This window comes from Lytechinus variegatus, chromosome 4 (assembly GCF_018143015.1).
Source record: "Lytechinus variegatus isolate NC3 chromosome 4, Lvar_3.0, whole genome shotgun sequence".
Classification (NCBI taxonomy): Eukaryota; Metazoa; Echinodermata; class Echinoidea; order Temnopleuroida; family Toxopneustidae; genus Lytechinus; species Lytechinus variegatus.
In genome coordinates, this window is record NC_054743.1 from 21,500,315 (window position 1) to 21,522,290 (window position 21,976).

A 21,976-nucleotide genomic window follows, 5' to 3' on the forward strand; every position below is an offset into this window, starting at 1 on the left:
TTAAAATTTTGCTTATTTTTAACAAAACCGTGATATGCACAACTCAGTGACATGCAAATGAGACAGACAATGATGTCTCTCACTCACAATTTCTTTTTATTGTTTGAATTATACAATGTTTATTTTTTGCAATATCATAAAATACAAAAGAAATAGTGGATGGCGTCATCAGTCTCCTCATTTGCATGACGATGAGGATGTGTATATAACTGTTTTGTGAAATTAAGCGAAACTTTGAAATGTAATAACTTATTTTTACATCTGATTTTGATGAAATATTCATTGTTATGCTTGTTGAATTTATCTCTTGTCCTTTAAGAATGACTCGTGAAGCTTGATTACGCACTTAATAATCACCAATGAACATTAAATGGTGAATATCATATACCACAAGAAAGGATCACCAGTCGTTCTTAAAGTCACTCTTAACTTCCGAACAGCTTTATGAAGCGGCCCCCTGGTGCCTCAATAAACTTCAATATGGAAAAAGATGAGAAATTCAAGTGAAATTTGTATTTAAGTGTTGAATAATGTGGAGAAATGAAACAAAACATAGACCAATCAGTGCAATAAAACTATACATCTTTATTTCTATAAAGTCATAAAAACTACAGTCATTGAGAAGTATCTTTTCTGAACCTATTAATTGTTAAATACATTATTTCACTGAATGATTACAGCTAATGAGAGGAAGACATAATGTGACCTAAAGGCTTGATCAGTTATAAACAGCTGCATGTTTCTACATTAATTACACTGAAAACACATAATAGTAAGCCCCAAACTACTCCAGTCCAACTTAGAAAATCTGGCAATGTATTTTCGTGCAAATTATTAAAAGTATGAGGTCCTAATTGCCCAATCATGAAATATCCAGATAATTGTCTACAACTAAAGTGATTCTGTTTTTACAAGGTATATAAACAAATACACACTGACATTAATTTGTATGGTTGTATAATTATTTGAAAATATAAATGCTTGTAAAAAATATTCATGTCCATTCTTTAGAGAAAAGGTTACTTATATATATGTAACATTACAAAGGCTTTGGTCCTAGTCCTGCGTAGTTATTAGGAAAATATGTAATTCCATTTGTTGCTCCATAAGTATGCAGCAAGGCTTTTGGTATAGCCAGGCCGTATTGTTTTTATGGCATGTAGGATTTAGCAAATCTGAGTTGTAAAATGACATAATATGTGGATGCTCTATCGAACAGTATTATGCCTTCACATTTGGGTGAGAAAAGTGTATGCTTTACATAAAAAAAGTTGTGCAAAATGACAGGGCATTGATTCTGCATTCCACATGAGCTACATACATTACAATAGACATGAGACCTTCAAACAAATGACAGGCAGGCAAAATTTTGAAAATCAGACTTGTAAAATGACAAGATTGGCACATTATTGTGCATTCATAGCATAATCTAACAGTCCTGTATTTGTTAAAAAATACACATATGTAGGGAAGTAACTTATATTGCACAATAAATACATACCTGTGTGATACATTTGAATATACAAAGTCATGTGTATTATTTTCTATGCAAAAAGATTTTAATTACAACTCTTAACATAAAGGACCTTGTTATGTATAGATGCACATTTAAATGAACTGGATACCTTTGCATAGTATATAAGGATGAGGTTCTTGGGTCCCTAGACCTGTTTTTTTTTTATATTTATCCTTTTTTCTTGTACTCATATTCATAAGGAGCACACAAATAATTGGCTACCCGATAAAGGTGCACAGCTTTCACAAAGTCAAATTAAATCTTTGTGATCCTCAAATTGACAGCAACCATTACTTTCTTTTCATTTATACTTTGAAAAAAAATATGGATTTAACTTGAGCTGAAATGATTCATAATAGCGAAATTATAAATGAGAAAATGCCCCTTTCAAACTATGATGATTTCCACTGCATTACCAAATTTGAGTAATAAATAAAACAGCTCTTCATCAGGAAAGGCTAAAAACAAGTCAGTAAAGAAATGAAGCATCTCACAAAACATCTTTTTGACTGACATTTTATCTCAGCCAATCAAATGCAACGATTTCAGTAGTTTATAACGACTGTCACTCAAAAATCACTGAGCAATGCTTTAAGACTCATGTAATTGGTAAACATGACTCCTACTTAATGTGAAAAAGCAACAAAATTTCTTGTGACAATGAAAATATAGAGGAAACAGGATAAAGACAATCAAACTTTAGTTCCAAATTCGTTCTAAACAAATATCTACATAATGAATACAAAGAAAGAATTAAAATGAAGTTCAAAGCATCTATAAATTAAATAAATATGATAATTTGGTGATCTTATTTTTGGCAATCAACAAGAAGATAGATAAAATTCATTGTGAGGCACAATAATGGCAAAAATACACACTAATTACTCTTTCCACATAGTAACAAATATTTGTACAAACAACATAACTGGTTAGAAATACATGATGTAATATTCTTAAGTGTTTTTTTTTCAAATTCATTGTCTGAAATGTAAAGAGTTTAATATGCTGTTTAAATAGCAATGGTTCCATAGAACATTAATCTATAGAACATTAATTTTGAATGTGACCAAAACTTCTTGTGTGATCAGGAAATACATGTATTACTGTGTGTACAGAAGTATTTCATTTTTAAATAGTGAACAAAACAACAATGGTTAACAGTGCTCCAAATTGCTTTTCAAACCATCCCTTTCACTGCAAAATCTTAAAGCCTCATGCATGATGAACAAATGAAAGCTAAGAAATGGCACTGTACGGTTGTTGACATATTTTGTTGCATAGAATACACAAACCATTTCCTACTACTACATACAGTTGAAAGCTTTTAGTGGTAAATACAACCTGAAATAAATAACCCATTTTATTATAACATATGTAACAAAATATTTAATTTAACTCAGATTCAAAATAAACCATTAAAGAAAATGTATCATGACATTAGAAAGTTGCTGTAAAAATGAAGGTTTTGTCATAGATGTCTGCAGGCTATTTGTGCATAAAGTTTAATCCCTGTATGATATAGTGGTGGAGTCAGAGTACATGTAGCTTTATAGTCACATACTGTTTTCAGTAACTAATGATTTTTGGTCCGCACCAGGCCCGCGCTAAAAATAGTCCCCACTACACAATAAAAATTTTGTTCAGTAGCTATGTCAGAGCAGCGCTCCTTTTACGTTCACCCATTAAAAAACGCAGAACTGGGGCTAGTCTGGTGCTGATAAACGTAGCACCAAAATAGCCAGGGCCCGGCATGGGCTAAAATAGCCCACTCGATTCATAAACTAAAAATTTTACAACTTAGACCGGGACTGGTCCGGATCAGTGACTTACTGAAAGCAGTAACACAGAACCATATGTCAAGAGATTTACAGAGCTGGCAACCTGAACAAGAACATTTTAGTATTATGACAGCTGAAAATCAGTATTTTCAAAGAAATACCAGAAGACTACATCCAAATCTGGGACATTAGAAATCAGTATTTTGAAGGAAACCATCAGTATTCTTCTCATTTTTCAGTAATAAATACAGAAAATCTGTACTACTTGGCAGCTTTGGATTTAGACCATTAATTGTTCCATTTGGTCTCAAACTCATTTTCTTATGCCCCTGCTATACAAAAAAAAAAATAATAAAAATTAGTTGACCAGATTCTCTTGATACATGGCTCTATATGAATACTCTGGAAACTTCCATGCTTACAGCAAGACATGGCCCCAGTAGCACAGAGATACAATTCACATTTACAACTGATTGTAATAACCTTCTGGGGCCCCGGGGGTCATTTCATAAAGCCGTGAATATATAGCACAGTATTGATATAGCGTCACTTCTATGTATGTTTACTGCATTAAGTCCATTACCTTTTGATAGTGGTAGAGACCCTGTAGAATGTTACCAATATTCCTGAGATGAGATGGTATTTGGTGATTGAATGTTTGCTGATTTTTTTTTTATTATTTCAGCTACAGAATGCGTTGTGAAGTCAACATCTTGCTTCTCTAAAAATAAAACACAAGAAAAGAAAGAAAAATTAGAACAAAAAGTAAAGATCAGGGCTCCGTAACACAAAGATTAGCGATGAATATGAGAGAACACTTCTGATTGGTTCCTGGTGAGTATTTTGCGCCAAATGCATTTGTAATGTTGATCTTGATTGGTCAGTTCATTTAGTGATTGATCGCTAATCTTTGTGTTACGGAGCCCTGATCAGTTTGTGTGTCTTGTTCATAATGTTTCAACCCTCGATAACGATTTTAAAATGGGTTGGCATTAGTCAAAGTCCTTCATAGCCTTGACTTTGGATGGCTTTTAGAGTCTTATTGACGAGCTTCAAACGCCCTGATCACCAAGATTTACTTCTCATTATGAAATGGACAGTTCACTTGAAAAGGTACTAATTATACCAACTTAAAATTAAACATTTACAAAGTTACTCTCTTCCAGAAAAAAATCTAATTTAGTTTTGATGGCTTTTGTACATTAAAATCCATAATAGAACTATCATAATTCTGATAAGTCTGTATTACATTCAATTACCTCATATTCTTGATCCGATGTGATGATTCCTTCAATGCAGACAATCTGATATTGTTTGGCTTTCATTTGGTTCAAGGTCTTCCTCAATGGCTTCAGAGAATGACCAGTGATATCGCCTCTCCTGAAAATTAACAACAAATGAATTTAATTCTAAAGGAGCTCAATCCACTTCAGTACTTTCAGAGAGAATAATCTGCTTGTATATTTATTTTTTGTTTTCGATGAAAAATGTTTCAAATGAAAATTGCATCTTTTTTCAACCAAGTTCCAGTCACGTTGACCTTAAATATCACGAGCTTGAGGTTGACTTCGTTACATTTTTTGATCCCCACATGAATCCATTTAATACCGCATAAAGCGTCAAATGTCACTCAGAATCGGTGTCAGTTGACACTGATAATCAATGAGAAAAAATATTAACTACAGGGAAATCATGAATATGAAAAGTGATTAAGCTGTTAAATGAACAATTTCTCAACTTCTTCTTGAGTCATTACTATTTCCTTTGTAAAGTGGTTCAGAAATTTCCAAAATAATAGTTCCTTTCTTTTATGAATAAGGGGGGGGGGGCAGAGTTGTACCTCTTTTATATTAGAACCCACCTTTTGTGCTGGAAATTCTTTAAAAAAATAAAATCATAACACTTTGCTGTGCTCCATCATTAATAAAATCCTGGAACCACTCTTGTTACTTTTGAGAGTAATTCACATTGACCATACCTGAGAGAATTGGCTTCGTTGACTCTAAGACTGGGGTCAAAGAGCAGAATTCTAGTTGACTTGTCTTTCATCATGTCATAGCCAATGATAGTTCTGCTGTGCCCTGTTAAGGAGATATAAAGTAAAATCAATATCAGATAGAATATCACACAAGATGAACTGCTAACATTCATCTGAGAAATATCCCATTAATTATGTCAATATGGTACCTGTCACATTCAAGAAATGTGTCTTGCGTATCTTCACTCCATGACCAATGTGTCTTGTGTGCCTTGGATGAAAACTGAGAAAGCAGTTTCTCTGCAAGATTTTACCCTGATTTATTGGCATATTATGTTATAACTGTGAAACAGTGGCGCACATGGGAGGGGGGGGGGGCAAGTGCCCTCGCAAGGAACAACCCTAAGGACAAGGTTGTTCTGCAAGGAGGAACCAAAGAAAAAAAATCACAACCAAAAAAAAGAAAAGGAGAGGAAGGGTGAAATATACTTTTTTTCTGAATATTATGTCAAAATCAATCACAAACTTTGATTTTTGAAATCAAAATGTCTACATTTTTGGTTGCTTGCAACTTATTATAAATTCTGTTCGATACGCAATTCCTGCAAGATTTTACCCCAATTTATTGTCATTTCTGGTAACTCCTTGCTGTGACAGAGTGGCATACATGGGGGGGCACCCCCATGGAAAAATAAATAAAAATCACGACCAAGAAAAAACAAAAGGAAAAAGAGAGGGATGAAATATACTTTTTTTCTGAATGTTATGTCAAAATCAATCACAAAATTTAAATTTTGAAATAAAATTGTCTACATTTTTGCTCGCTTGAAACTTATTATAAATTTTGCTCAATACACCATTCCTATGCTATGACACAGTACCTCAACAAAACAAAGTGCCTTGCACTTCTTCACTCCAATAACAATGTGCATGTCAAGTCTTATGAGCATTCGGTGGAACTAAGAAAGTAGTTTTTTCGGCAAGATTTGCAAATGACCAACCACCTGCCAAACCATATAGCTGATTCCTTTATACCCCCTTCAAAACATCGCTAGGAGGGGGTATCATGAATACACACACAAGGAAACCCATGGAGATAGTGGGAGAAGGAAAGGAGGTAGGAACAAACATGGCATATCATATTTCATTGATATCTTATATACTTTTTTTGACACAGGTCAAGGTGTAGCCTACGGGTATGTGATTATACAAATGATGCATGCACATGAGTTCATTAGGCGATCTATTATGCGAATTGAGGCTCTGTTCAATCCATTGCACAAAGCCTTTAGGCTGAGTGCAATTGGGTGAACACACCCTCAACGAGAGTGGATAGGTCGCATAATGAACGAATGAAGACATGCACAGAGATGCCAACCCTCCCGATTTCATCGGGAGGCTCCCGAAAATTCATCCCAATTCCGCCCTTACGATTACCATCCTTATCCTCCCGAAATTACGATTTTTGTGCATTGATCAAATTGGATAAGTACATGTATTGTCTGCTAATTTTAGCATGTATTAACTCCATTACGTTCGCTGCTACTAAATTCTGTGTGAAAGGCAGACAAATAAGGAGCAGCGAAAAGCTGGTGCATGTGATATGCCCAACGGGAATCCACTGTGCACCAGGCCGGTAGGCCCGGCTAGCTTCGTGAGCCGTTTGCGCTTGCGGCCGCTGGATTTGTCGAGTCATGCGGTAGAATATCGGTGTGTGATTACGGCGTGTTGATGGGTTGATATTGACACGAAATGGCGGAAAATCATCAAAAGAAGTCCAAGAAATGGTCTCAGAAGTATAAGACTGAATACAGTCTCTAGTATCCGTGTATTCGGAAGCCGGAAAGAGGAATTTACCAAGCATTTTGCACAATTGCAGCGTGGACATTTCAGTTGAGCACGGAGGTCTTTGGGAGCATACGGACATTACGAAGACAAGATCTTTTATACAGGTAGACCTTACCGCGCTGAGCTTTTCTTTACTGGATTTATACTCAATTATAGTGGAACATAACCTGCCTATAGCTGATAGTTCCTCCTTATTATTATTGTTGAACAGGTACTTTTCTTCTATTGTCCCCTCATTTTTTTTACATGTAAAAATGCATATTTGATATTTTTTATGTTAAAAAAGTGGGAACAATATGCTCCAAAATAAGGGTCAGATTGCACCAGAGAGCATCTAGAAACCCAGAGCTGGACCCCGGCCGCAAGGGTCGAGCGCTCTGCGCTCGAGATGTGCGCTACGCGCACATAATTTGGTGTCGGTTTGCAAATCCTCCCTAATTCTGATTTCCAAAAGTTGGCATCTCTGCATGCATCATTTGGTTTATACAACAAATTTTCTAGATTTTGTTATTTGACAAAGAGATGAAAAAATAAAATCAGATGAAATTAAGACACATTTTGCCTTTGTCCGACAATTCATTTTCTCTGAAAATATTATTTTCCTGTGCATTGAAGCAGTTGATTGTTTTTGTTCTTTTGTGACACACGTTGATTCATTAATCTTAGCACGCCCAGTCAGCCTTGTTAATGCACTTACTTTGATCCGCGCAAACACACATACAAATGTACATACACACACGTTTAGTGGTACACATTGAGTGAGAGAGCTCAACCGTGCAATGGGAAAATAAAATTCGCATGTAGCACAAAATGGATCAAATATGAATGACTTTCAACCAATCAAATTACAAGAATCTTTGTACGAGTTGTATAATGTGAAATATACATTTTGTACAAACGTCCTTCTCATAACACATAAATTACCTTCATGCTGGAAATAGAGTGGTAGCTTGTTGGATCTCACAGAGTTTTCCATAGAGAGCAGAGGTGGTTTGCCAAAGTAATCCCTGATCCAGGAAAAGAGACGTGGATGGGTACCATTCTGACCACTGGGTGCATGGAAGTCAAACAGTTTGCATCTGTAAAGAGGAATATAGAGGGAAGAATAATTCAAGCACCAAGAAGTCACAGCAAAGCATAGTATGCAGACGTATAAGCAATTTTCTTAAGGTGTTTTGGAAATAAAAACAACTCAAGAATAAGATTTTGGAATCATCAAAATGATCATAAATCTTCCTATTTTCCTATGATTCACATGCACTTCACATAGAAATATCCAAATAATTCAGCTTTTACAAATATTTGTTTGTATTTATCAGTTAACATATTTTCCATTATTACTTTTGAAAGCTATTCATAAATTAATCAATCTATTCATTATATGACATTTTCTTTCCCAATCTTCATCATTATTATTCATAATAACTATTTTGGGAGCAAGATATCTTATTAACATTTGGCATCAAAATACTGATCTTTTTTACATTGGACCTTCATTACATAATCCTAGATGAAACATTCTCAAAAGCTTAGGACAACTGTCTACACCTTTCCTACAAATCAATTTCTCTTAAAATATCTTCTGACTTCTCGATCGCACATCTCCATCATCAGTATAACAACAATAAGTCTACATAGGAAGACAGATCTCGTGTCCAAAGGCATCTGACAGTCTTGCTCATAATAAATCACTAGACTCACCTTATCCGGAGAGCTGAGAACATGGCTACAACTTCAGTGGCGCCGATCCACTTCCTGGTATTATGAACTTTGCCATTCAGCTGGTCGCGACCTTGGGCATCGAACCCCTTACTCCACGCATCCTCTATTAGAAGCTGAATTCTTGGAATAGAAGGAATATCTTTCCTTCCTGTCATCAGAAGATATTAAAAGATATTTGATTCATAAAGGATATATTGGGTGTAAAGGAACATTAATAATAATCAAATGTTATTATGCTCTGGTCTCCAGTTTCCCATAATTTAAACCCTAGTCACATTTGCTTGTGTGTGGCGAGTCAAAAACGGCTGTTTTATTGATTTATATTCAAACCACCTATATGTAGCTATTACAAAAAAAATGTTAAAGGACAAGTCCACCCTAACAAAAGCTTGATTTGAATAAAAAGAGAAAAATTCAACAAGCATAACACTGAAAATTTCATCGAAATCGGATGTAAAATAAGAAAGTTATGGCATTTTAGAGTGTCGCTTCATTTCACAAAACAGTTATATGCACATCTCGGTCGGTATGCAAATGACGAACTGATGACATCACTCACTATTTCTTTTGTATTCTATTATATGAAATATGAAATATTTTTATTTTCTCGTCATTTTCATGTGAAATGAAGTTTCATTCCTCTCTGAACACATGGAATTCCATTATTTTAACATTTTGTGCTTCAAGCAAAGAGGTCCTAATCGTCAAAATTGAAATATTGTATGATTCAAACAATAAAAAACAAAAGAAATAGTGAATGACATCATCGACTCTCTCATTTGGATGTAACTTGCTTGTTCATATAAATATTTTGTTAAAACTAAGCGAAACTTTGAAATGTCATAACTTTCTTATTTTACATCCGATTTTGATGAAATTTTCACTATTGCGCTTCTCTGATTTTTCTCTATTGATTCAAATCAACATTTTTTTGAGATGGACTTGACCTTTAAAACTGCTGTTTTGGACTCCCTGTATGGCCGCCGTAGAGCAAATTTGACGGAAGTATAAGAAAACAGAAATAATGTTAGAGCATAATACCAAAGAAAGCAGAATTCAATGTTTAAAAACACCAAAGAACACAAAATTTTCAATTTACAAAATGGAAACTGGGTTCTTTTTTTTTTTTGGGGGGGGGGGAGCTGGAGCCCCCTCCCCCTTTTATTTCAATCAACATTACAAAAACATACACTGACCAATCTGATTGTATTATTTGCATGGTCAGCCCATCTCCCCTTTTAAAACCATTATGTTGGCCCCTATAAAAAAAGCCTGAAGTCTGAAAAAATCTGCTCACCATTAAAGACAACCTGTTTGAATTGAGGATCTTCTACCAAAGCGGATAGCATCATCTGGATGTTGCGGTATCCACAGCCCCATCCGGAATCACCCATAGAGGAGGAGAAGTGATCTAGATTGAGGGAGAGCCGTGCATAGGAGACACCATGGACCTTGTTGTTGTAGTAATCAAGCAGTCTAGGAATGATATCTGGAAAGTGTAACATTGAGAAATTAATATTCATTAGAATTTGATTGTAGTTTTTTTTTTTTACTTTTTGGTGCCATAGATTTATAGTTGTGCTACAACCCAAACAGCGAGTGCAGGACATTTTTAAAGTCAATGTTATATTTCTCCATATCACATAAACCTAACTTTGTGAAATCATGAAATCTAATCTGGAGAACCGTTAAAAAAACTTAGGATCACCAAGTATGCCAACACAGATGTGGGACAGTGCATTATTTCTCCTTGGAAGAAGACTAGTGTTGCACATAGCTAGAATGCTATGTTTATTTTGCTCTATTCCCAGAAATTATACATTTTCAACAAGAAGTTGGGGGCACATATCACAAACACTCGGTCATTTTATTGGATTCCAACACTAGTATTCATGTTCAATTGATACATGTACAATGTATACTGTCAACTGTATCTTTCATGTAAAAGGCTCTGATTGTTTCAACCAACACATCAAAATGTAAGTTTATGTTTCAATATACTTGCATGTAATTTTTTGTTCATGGTGCAAAGTAATACATGCATTTATGCCCTGATGACATTTGGCAATGCACACCAATGTACACATGTAATCCCTTAAGCTGTCTCAATAGGAGTGGATGAGGCAAATAAATCCTCCTTTATACTTTCATTTCTTTTAACACATCATAGCCCCCTTCTGTATTCAATAGAGAAATGAAAGAGCACTTGGCTATTAACTACATAATAGTTTGACCACTAATTAGAGTACTAAACCTCATTAAAATGTGGAAATCAGTCTTTAGAACATGGAAATTTGCCAGTATCATACCTTTTGTCCGAGATTGGCCAGAGTCGATTCCCGTAGCCATTGCTTCTCGGATAGCTTGATTTTGCTGATGGTATTCTAATGGGGTCATTTGACCCCGCCACACTGCTTTGGAGGAGTTGCGCTCACTCTGTCTCCTGAAATTCCCGCTTCCATCTGCCCCATACATGGCCTGTCAGTGAAAGGTGAAAACAAATCTAATAATAATATTGTTACTGATGATGATGATAATAATGATAATAATAATAATCATCATCATAATAATAACAATCATAATAATAATAACAAAATATAATAACAATAACAATAAGAACAATAATGATACTGTTGACAATAATCAAATACTACTACAAGAAGCATTTAATCTTGATAATCTGTATTTGGGGCATAGGCCTGAGTGTTACTGTAGCATACTTAAATCCTTTCTGTAATAACTTCTGGTGTAAAATAGAAAACGAATTGTTATATTTTGCTTTCAGGTGATGAGAATACAATCACTTTCTCTGCAGTGTGAATGCACGCCACCTTTGATCAATTAGCACCATTTAATACTACAAAACATAGAAAAATTTGAAGTACCTTTAACTTCTTAAATTCTTCTTCCTCTTTCCTTTTCTGTTCTCGCCGCTCATCCTCAGCCAGTTGTTCAGCAAGCTTCCTATCTACATCTGTCATATCATTCTGTCCTCTGCGACTGCTGCCAGCACCAGCCGCTCCAGTTGATGGTCCCTCTGCAAAGTGGCTTTCAACATGTGCATTCATTTCCTCAGTGACTAGCCCAACTAACCCACAGACAGGGCAAGTGATATCTCCTCCTCCAACAGCTCCTCCTTCAGATGGTCTATTCTCGGTGCTCTTTACTTCTATAGCACCTTCAGGATGTTCTGTGTTGACATGGCTATTCAGAAAATCAGCATCATAGCTGCCAAGTCCACATATTGGACAGAGGATAGGTGATTGCACATTCTTTGAAGCTTTGCTTAGGCTGAGGAGAGTTGGTTTATCAGGGTTCGGGGTCTTAACTTTCACACCTTCTGTTGGTTTTGATTTTGCTTTTGTTGGTGTAGAGGTGGAGTGCGGGTTGTCCACACTGCTAGTGCTGGGGATATCTTCCCACTGGATCTCTTCTGCTGGTTGGGCATCTTCAATGAACATGAGCTCATCATCATCAAGGAGATCAGGTTCAGAGTCATTGGTGAGATCAACCCATATCCCACTCTGTTCCTTCTTGTCCTCAGTCTCTGCTTCAGCAGTCCTTCCTGTGAGCGTTCTGAAGAGCTTACGGAATGGACTGCTGGTCTCACTGGCAACACTCTCATTCCCACTCCTGGATGACGCCAGCGTATCCAGAGATTGGTGGCTGTTCCGTCGCTCTGCAGATTCCAGGCGATGTGACTGACGGGTCTCTTTGGGTCTCACATCCGGTTCCTTTCTACCTCGTTTACGGTCATTTGGCTTTGGTTCATCTTGCTTTTGTTCATTCTGCTTTGGGTCAATCTGTTTTTGGTCATTCTTTCTACCGGTATGTTCTGAAGGTGCCCCATTCCCTGGCCCTGTTCTGCCTGCCTGCAGTCTTACAATTTTTCTCTCCTTGAAACTCTCCTTTGATTCATCAATAATGCAGCACTCAGCATCTGACTCTCTTGGGCCATCCCCATGGCCACTTTGGTCTTGGCTTGAAGATACTGATGCCTCAGAAAACAAATCCTGTGAAATGCCATCCTCATCCATCGATTGTCTCAAATGACTTTCTTGCTCCCTAATATCTATATCTTGATTCACATCCCTTTCTGTTTTTAGGGCAATTTCAGCATCATCTATATGATCCACATGAATATCATTCATTTGCTGATCAACAGACTCTCCATTCTGTTTGGTATCAGTTGGTTTTGCAAAGTAGTCCTCAATATAAATCAAAGAATTTTCCTCATGAACTTCTTCTGCTATCAACACAGCATCATCTCCATTGTCCTGCACGCAACTTCCATGCCTGTATTCGCTGGTGCTACACTTTGCAACATGGGCTGGACTGAGTACATGGCGATGTGCTGTATTCATGTGGTACGACAGTTCTTCAATTGTCACATGGGCAAGGTCACACAGCGGACAAGACCCTGAGTTTTCCTCGTGATCCAGAAGCATATGAGTTCTGACCTCTGCTTCATCAACAAACCCTTCCTGGCCGCATATCTCACATGTCTCAGAAGACATTCTTGAAAACCCAGTAGCCACAGTAGTCACATTTCACTTCAATCTCATTCTCTGCAAAGACAATAATGAAATGAGAGATATATTATTAGCCCTAAAATAAACTAGCATCTCTAAAATTACAATAGGCCAAAGAAAATAATTTTACCATTGAAATGCACAATGGTTTATTTATCCCATTATCAAGGGATTCCACTGCAAGTACATCTTGAAATTTAATTAATATATATACACTAACAACAAGATCTATACTGACTTGAAAGGTAATTTCACGGTCCTTCTACAATGTACGACTTATACATATGTGACATTTGCTTGTTGGGGAGGGGGGGGGGGGGGGTGAATTTTACAATCTCCCTGAATGACTTCTAGTAAGTGCATATTCAACAGAATATTATTTTGGGATGTGCTCATCCAAGATTGAACCCTTATCTTTTTACATGTATCCTTATTTTGAAACATCAGGATCAGATTGTTGTAAACTGCTGGACCAGTTGGTATTTATAAATCTAGGTCACAAAAAATATTGTTTTAACTGCTCAGTGTTCATGGGGAATGATGGGGTAGATATACAAGTAGTCTTCAAAGCCTTGTTGTGGTTCACTATTTGTCTTTCTATTTTTATATAGAAACAAAGTTTGACTTGTCTTTATGGTCATATTTTTCCAAACAAGATTCCACAAGAAGGATAAGACCAGCCCCTTGACAACTTTGAAGATGGTAGCTACATTCAGGGTCTCTCATTTCAGAGATGGTGTTGGTAAATTACACATTTACAAATGTGAATTTGTGAAATATATTTAAGTAAACAGCTCAACATTCAAGTCTGTATCCGTACATGTAGAAATAATCACAAAGAAATGATTGGAATACTTAAAAAAAATTAATTACGAAAATGAATCAAACTGATGCCAATGTTAATGATTAAATTGAAGTTATTCTTTGGTAACTAAAAGCCATCTATGCAAAATTTTACTTAGTCACAAGGACATATATTGCATTTTAGTGGTGAACCTTGGTAAGAAATTTACTGGAAGTTATTCAAGATAGGCACCTTAAAATTTGTTAGTGATAACTCAAAACTATTATGACATGAGATTTTACAACTGTAAGTTGTGAATAATATCAGTTTCCATGGATTCAAATGGATAAATTCAGCTTAGACCTCTTCCTAAATGTTTTCTTCCTAATTACCTAAATTTGGATGGTATCTGGCATGATTTTATTTATCTCTGTTGTCTTGAAAGTACTGTTTTAGACTTCCTTTTACCCGCTTTACCTCTAAATCTACCAAAAATTATAAGAGCAGAATCTTAAAATGTAGAATCTTATTTCGGTTATCTTAATTCTTATGATGAATGCCAAAAAGAGAAAATTTGACAAGTTCATTGAAGTTATTTCATTTTGGTTGAGTACATGTAGTTAGACTAAACTCAACTTAGTTAGACATACGGTACTGTACTTGTACTGTGACTGTCTTGTCTTGATTAATATAAAATAAGTTTAACTCTAACGGCAATGAAGTAGATCATGGCCTAGCTTGGTGAGTTCTCAGACTGAAAATAAGCGTGTCAAGCCAAGTTAAACGCCAAGAAAAAAAAGGAAAACGAGCTACTGCTGGCATCTAGTATACCCAGTTGTTGTGTATCCGGACGGGTTGTGTGTCCGGACGATCAATTTTAAAATGTCATTCGGAAAAATTTACAAGCGAAGTTTTATCAATTATTAGTACAAAATGTTAGGAAATATTATAAAGAACAAAGTAGAAAATTATTACAAGTAATGAATTCATATTTTTAGTGTAATCCACAGACAAAAAAGAAGGCTACAAAAAGATAAATTGTCCGGACACCCGACCCCCCATCCTACTACCGGTACATGAAAATACATGAGTGGGACAACACAGTCACTGTCACCTTTTTAGCAGCGTTAAAAAGGCTTACTGATATTGCAAAACAAGAACAAGGAAATACATTAAGGTGAGCTTAGAATAATCGGTCCATGGTACTTACTTGATCAGTCAAAATAGGGGTAGGCAAGATCAAGACGGGCGGAACACAGTACCTTTATGTATTGTACAGACTGTCTACACTACACTGTACTGATCTACAGCTTGTTCTCTCATCAGCCTCACGTCAGTCACGATCACACATGACCGTGCATGGCGCCGCCGGCAGCGCCGGCGCGGCCGGCCGGCCAGCGGCGCCTAGCTCACGTACGTCGCGCTGACCAGCTACTCTGCCAAACTGTCTACGTTTACCTCAGCAAAATACCCCGCAAAATACATTCTTCAGCGTTAACCGTTGCGCTACTCATCACTTATTAATCGGACTTTGTTTTTTATTTTCCAAACTAGGGATCAACTTATCTTATATATCTAGAGTAGAGAATAAATCACAACATATCAGGTGCGTAGCCAGGGGGGGGGGGGCGGGGCGGTCCCCCTAAAAAAGTAAAGGAAAAGAGACAATTAGGAGAGTAAGAAAAGTATTTTATTTTCATATTGCATTGACACAAAATTTTGGCTCTTCTGTTCGGAGCGGGTAAACATTACCATCACTTCAAGAATCCCAAAATGCTATTTTTCTTCCGCTTTTCAGCAAGTAATTTTTGGCAAAGCATCTGCTCAAGGGTGGGGCCGTACTATGTGCAAGAGTATGTAAGATACTAAACTTTATTCTATCTGATCCCATCTCCTGTCTTATTTTGCGCCATTGATTTACAAAAGGAAGCGCTATTAATATTCAATTCAATTCATTTATTTTCTCTTTCAATCTTTTTACATTTACAATGATAGTTCAATAGACATATTTACAAAATATAATATATAAATCATTTCTATAATACAATAATGCTATGAAATCGAAAGAGAAGGAGACCAACTAAAAAGCAGAGCTTGTAGGGTGAAGGCCCCCTTTCATAAGTACATTTTATGAATAAAAATATGATAAAATAAAGAAATAAACAATACATATATACACTGAATAAAAATTAAAATAAATAAAAATTAATGAATCAGTATACACTGTATACAGAAATCATAAAACGATTAAACATATATACAAAGAGAAATTAACAAACACATTTACATATTAAGTTCTGAATTACATAACTTTGTGACAAAAAAACAAACGATAATCTAATATGAATCCAGAAGATATTTTTCAGTTTTCCTTTGAAATTTTTTATTGAATTACATTGTATAATATCCTTTGAAAAAGAATTCCACAATTTTGGACCAGTAAAAACAAATGTCTTCTGTGCAAACGATGTTCTATTCAGAGGCTAATGAAAGGAACTCGCCTGGCGAGTGAAGTGCTTATGAATTGTATCATTTTTTACAAACATATTATTAAAAGGTAACGGTAATTGTTTATTAATAAACTTGTACATTAATTAACTGTCCGAGTTGAAAAGAATATAAATCTTTAACCTTCAAGACTTTATTTTTCAAAAACAGAATATTTGTATGTGCCCTGAATTCTGCATGACTGATAATACGAATCGCTCTTTTTTGTAATATAAAAAGTCTATTAATTTGAGAATTCGCTGCGTTACCCCATGCAACAACTCCGTAATTCAGATAAGGTAAAATTAACGTTGAATATAATGATAACAAAATATAATGGGGTAAGAAGTGACTTAATTTTCTAATGACACCAATATTGCGAGCAATGATTTTACAAATATTATCAATATGTGTTTTCCAAGAAAGTTTATCGTCAATGAACAGTCCCAAAAATTTAGTAGATCGCACTCTTTGAATAACAGTATCATTTAAAATTACATCTTTTGGTACAGTCGTAATCTTGTTGCTAAATAGCATGTAGCTAGTTTTTGCTAGGTTAAGAGAGAGTTTGTTAGCTGTTATCCAATTAGAAACATTTTTTAGTTCGTCATTGAATATTTGCGTCAATTGATCTGGGTCGGGGTGTGACAGAAATATATTAGAGTCATCAGCGAAAAGTATAAATTGAAGCAATCTTGATGACATATCAATATCATTTATATAAGTAATGAACAAAAGTGGGCCAAGAATGCTGCCCTGTGGAACCCCACAAAGAACAGGTTTACGTTCAGAAATATTACCATCAAGTGAAACGAACTGTGAACGCCCGGTTAGATAATTCTTGAACCGCTTTAGTGGTTCCCCTCTAATTCCATAATGAGAAAGTTTATAAAGGAGAATATTATGATCAACTGTATCGAATGCCTTAGAAAAATCTAAGAACATACCAATCGTATTCGAAGACTTGTCATAAGCTTTGGCAACTGTTTGAACTAAAGAAAGTATTGCATGGGAAGTGCTACTCTTTTCTCGGAAACCAAATTGAGTATCGGATAGGATGTTGTGCTTTTTAAAAAAACATATGGTTCGTATGTGAACCAATTTTTCAAGAATTTTAGATAAGTTTGTAAGCGATGAAATGGGTCTGTAGTTACTTGCTAAAGAACTATCACCCTTTTTGAAGACTGGTATTATCTTAGAAATTTTCATTGATTTTGGAATATTTCCCGATGATAATGACAAATTGAATATATAAATAAGAGGGTCAATTATATAATTCATAGTTTTCTGTAGAAGGATGCTATCAATGTTATCGAATCCTGCACTTTTGTTTAATTTTAGGCTAGATATAATTTTAATTATCTCCTGTGCGTTCGTAGGAGAAAAAAACATAGAACTTTGGTTTCTATCTCCCAGATATTGATGAAATGAATGGGAATTTGTTGGTATACTTCTAGAGAGCTCAAATCCAACTTGTGAAAAATAATTATTGAAAATATTTGCCATCTGAGCTTTATCTTCAATAATAGAATCATTATGCATAAGCTTAGTTATCTTGGAAAACTTTGGTCCATTATTGATGGTAGAATTGATCAATTTCCATGTTTTTTTTAGATCATTCTTGCATTGATTAAATTGATCATGGTAATATGCCTTTTTAGCAGTACGGATGACCCCTGTTAGTATATATAATTGGTATATTGGCTCCGAGTATTTTCAGTTAGTCTTGATATGTATTTATAGTATAATCGATTTTTTTATTTATCGAACGAAGAATTGAATTCGTTATCCAAGGTAATCTAGGTGATCTTTTATAATTTTTGGACTTGAGCTTTGTAAAAGGAATATTTTCATTGACATGACTCATGAAGATATCAATAAATGTTTCGTAGGACTCGTCAACACATTCTGTACTAAATACATCATCCCAAGTTTCTTCTTCTAAACTCTGTTTCAAACGAGATATATTTAGATCACTATATACACGCCTCTTAGGTACATAATCGGGAAAGTTGTTTGGCTGATATTGATTAGAACAATACATGAAAATTGGGAAATGATCAGACATGTCTGAGATAATTATACCAGCTTTAAATTCTGAACGAATATTGGAGAAAAAATTGTCAATCAGAGTTGCGGAAGTATTAGTAATTCTAGTGGGTCTAGAAATAAGTGGCAAAAAGGAGGCAGAAAGGAATGTCTCTAAAAAGTCATTTGCAAAAATATTAGTATCACTCGCTAACAGGTCATAATTAAAATCTCCCATTATGATACATCTTTTGTTTTGAACAAAATGATAATGTAGTAAATTATTTAAAGTTTCTAGAAAATCAGCACTATTGCTGCGAGGGGGCTTATAAACAACTCCCAATACAGTTTTTCTGTTATCACGATCACTAATTTCAATGAATAAAGTTTCTGCAGTTTCATTCATTATATGAGCGATATTACACAATTTTTTTCTTAATTCCAAAATAAATCACAGAGGTTTCTGCGCTTCGCGAGCATGGGAAAGGAAACGTCCCTCTTCTACATGTTCTAGCTTGCACCACTCTCTTTCACATTTCGAGCTCGTTTTTTTTCTAATAAAAAAATCGCTAGCCGAAATTTTCGATAAACTGGCATGAAATGGGGATTTTAAGTAATATTGAGATATATATAAGTCAAATGCGATCGTGCAGCGGTCGCTGATTCTTTTTAACAATCAGACCTGAATATGGATATTTTGAGAAGTTAATGGAATACTTAATTTATCAAATTTTGTGAGCGAGCAGCGCAAGCAGAAAATGTATATTCAGACAATATAACTGACATCTTTACAGAGCTCTTTAAAAATCAATTTGTAAATCAAAACGAAAGTTTGATTTCCGAGGTAAAATATGTTTTGTATACTTAAAAATTGATATTTTAAGCTCCATATTGAGTAAGATATGTAAATCACCTACAGGCAATGAGAGCGCGAAGCGCGAGCGAAAATGACATAGTGACATTAAATATTTTTTGGTTTACTGAATTTCCCAGTCTTCACCTCATCTTATTTTAACCACTCGTCTTCCTCCTCTTCTTTTTTCTTCTCTCTTTTCCCTCCTTTTTTCTTTACCCCCCCCTTTTTTCCTTTTCACTGCTCGCCAGTGGGGGGGGGGGCTTGATCCGCTTATGTTATTATAATTTTCATCATTATCATCGATCACCATGCATCAATAGCCACCACCACCACCATCATCATCACCACCTTTATTATCACCATCGTAGTCATTATCATTATTTGAAAAACTATCCTTAAATATCATCACTATTATATCCTATGGTCAAAATTTATTCTCATAGATCATCAAGGAGTCAAGCCCGGCTACATTTGCAAATAATTCATTTCATATGACGTTGCTCAATATTGAAAACTGAGATGACAGACCACATAAATATGTACTCACTGAGAATCAAAATCTAGTCATCTTGTCGTTTTCTTCCTCTTATCCCCTTATACTTCATAACACTACACTTCGAAAATCATAGGGGCACTTGCTGTCTAGATTTCGACACATTGTACCATTGTAGCGCCGTCCCTGCATGTGCCTTAATTGCTTTTATTCTTTCATTCAGATCAATAGAAATTTGGTGATGGAAATTATTGATTTCCTTTGCCTACGAAATATTTGATTATTTGCCCGCTTAAACAGGGATGGAGCTTTGATGGTTTGATGGGGGGGGGGGAGATGATACAGCCTTTAACGATGTCATTCTTCAAAGGAATATACATAGCAATTGAAACAAAAACTTCCATAATTATACACACTGCGGACCAAGACATGACAAATTTTATCTTAAAAATTCTGACCAGCATTTCAAATGATTTGTCATCCTATTTAGTTTTTCTTTAATCTGTTTATTGATTGCTCTTTATATATTTATTTTATTTCATAATAAAACGATTTCAAGACAAAGCGAAATACAATAACAATAAAATAAGAGAAAGCTGGTGAACATTGCTTGTATGTATAGTGAAAATACAATAAAACAATTGTAATAAATGATTTACTTAACATTCATATGAATTCGTTAATTATGTTAATGGGTCTTTCCGAGAACACATCGTTACTATCATACATATAGAATATTATATACAAAAGAATTAAAATATGTCACATCTTTGTTATTTCTTGTTAAATTTCGATGATATTTCAGTGTTTTGTCTGATTTGACTCTGTAAAAATGAAATTACTTTCGGCCTGGACTACATCTTGAAGAATAATATAATTCATCATGAAAGCTAATCTTTAATCTAATACCATTTGACTCTTGAAAAAAAGTATTCCTACGTAAATATTAAATATTTTGAAATGAAAAATCCTCAAGGAAGAGGCAAAGAGAAATTCAATCTCAAATCAATCTTAGGCTTATTTTTTTCGTTTATCAATCCTGTACATCGGATCGTATTTCAAAATAACTTGCTATTGATTTATTTCAAACAAGTGCACACCAAGTTACCAATAATGCATATAGCATTTCCATTTACTACTAGTATTTGAAAGCAGGATAAAAGAGCATTGTACATTAAATGCTTTGCTCACGGGCATAGATGCCGCGGCCGGGGATCGAACCCGGACTTTCTATGTATAGCCTGGCGCCTTAGACCACTAGACCTGCACTCGGCCGCGGCACGGATAGGCAGTGGCCGATCCAGGGAGAGGGGGCGCCCATGAAAAAAAAAATGCTTATAAAACACATTAGAAACTTTTGCAAAATGTGTTGCCCCTCCCCCGCCATCTTAGATGCTGTGAATGGAGTAAATAACTTATTTTTGTGTGGTTGTATATATAACTAGGCCTACAAGGATTTCGACGGAAAAGTGGCAAATGCGTTGGCATTATGTAGCAGGGGTCGCGGAACGATTTTTAAAGTTGGACGGGGGGGGCATCCATTACATCGCCAATTTAATAGTTAATTCCAAGTTTTTATACACATTACTGGAAAACGTATGGTTTAATAATTATTGTACGTACCCCCCCCCCGATTCCACATTATAAGGGTTATGATAAAAGTAAAAGAGCGATGAAGGGGCGGCGGGGGGGGGGGTTAAGTGATTTTACACCTTCCACTTCCACTTTCACTTCTTCCAAATGATATGATAAAAGAAGGCTCATAATAAATATCTAACTTTCATATGATAAATATTATTGCACATCCCTACTAAATAATATTTGTGCTAATAATCTGTGTGGTTGGAAAGGAAACATATTCATGTATGGCTGTCAAAATATTCAATATTGATATTTAAAGAAGTAAGTAACACGCAGTCATAAATGAACATTGTACATGCAATTTAGAATTATA

At 35.3% G+C, this 21,976-nt stretch overlaps 1 protein-coding gene across 1 annotated transcript; it reads right to left on the reverse strand.

Moving 5' to 3' along the window:
* Window positions 1-567: 567 nt before the first annotated feature.
* Window positions 568-15,493, reverse strand: LOC121413619 (zinc finger-containing ubiquitin peptidase 1-like). The gene is made up of 9 exons (XM_041606520.1): window positions 15,369-15,493; window positions 11,728-13,410; window positions 11,152-11,320; window positions 10,140-10,331; window positions 8,822-8,990; window positions 8,045-8,199; window positions 5,273-5,375; window positions 4,554-4,674; window positions 568-4,015 (listed from the first exon to the last, which is right to left on the reverse strand). The coding sequence occupies exons 2-9, from the start codon at window positions 13,357-13,359 to the stop codon at window positions 3,980-3,982; spliced, it is 2,577 nt and encodes an 858-aa protein (XP_041462454.1). The 5' UTR covers window positions 13,360-13,410; window positions 15,369-15,493; the 3' UTR covers window positions 568-3,979.
* Between the last annotated feature and the right edge of the window lie 6,483 nt (window positions 15,494-21,976).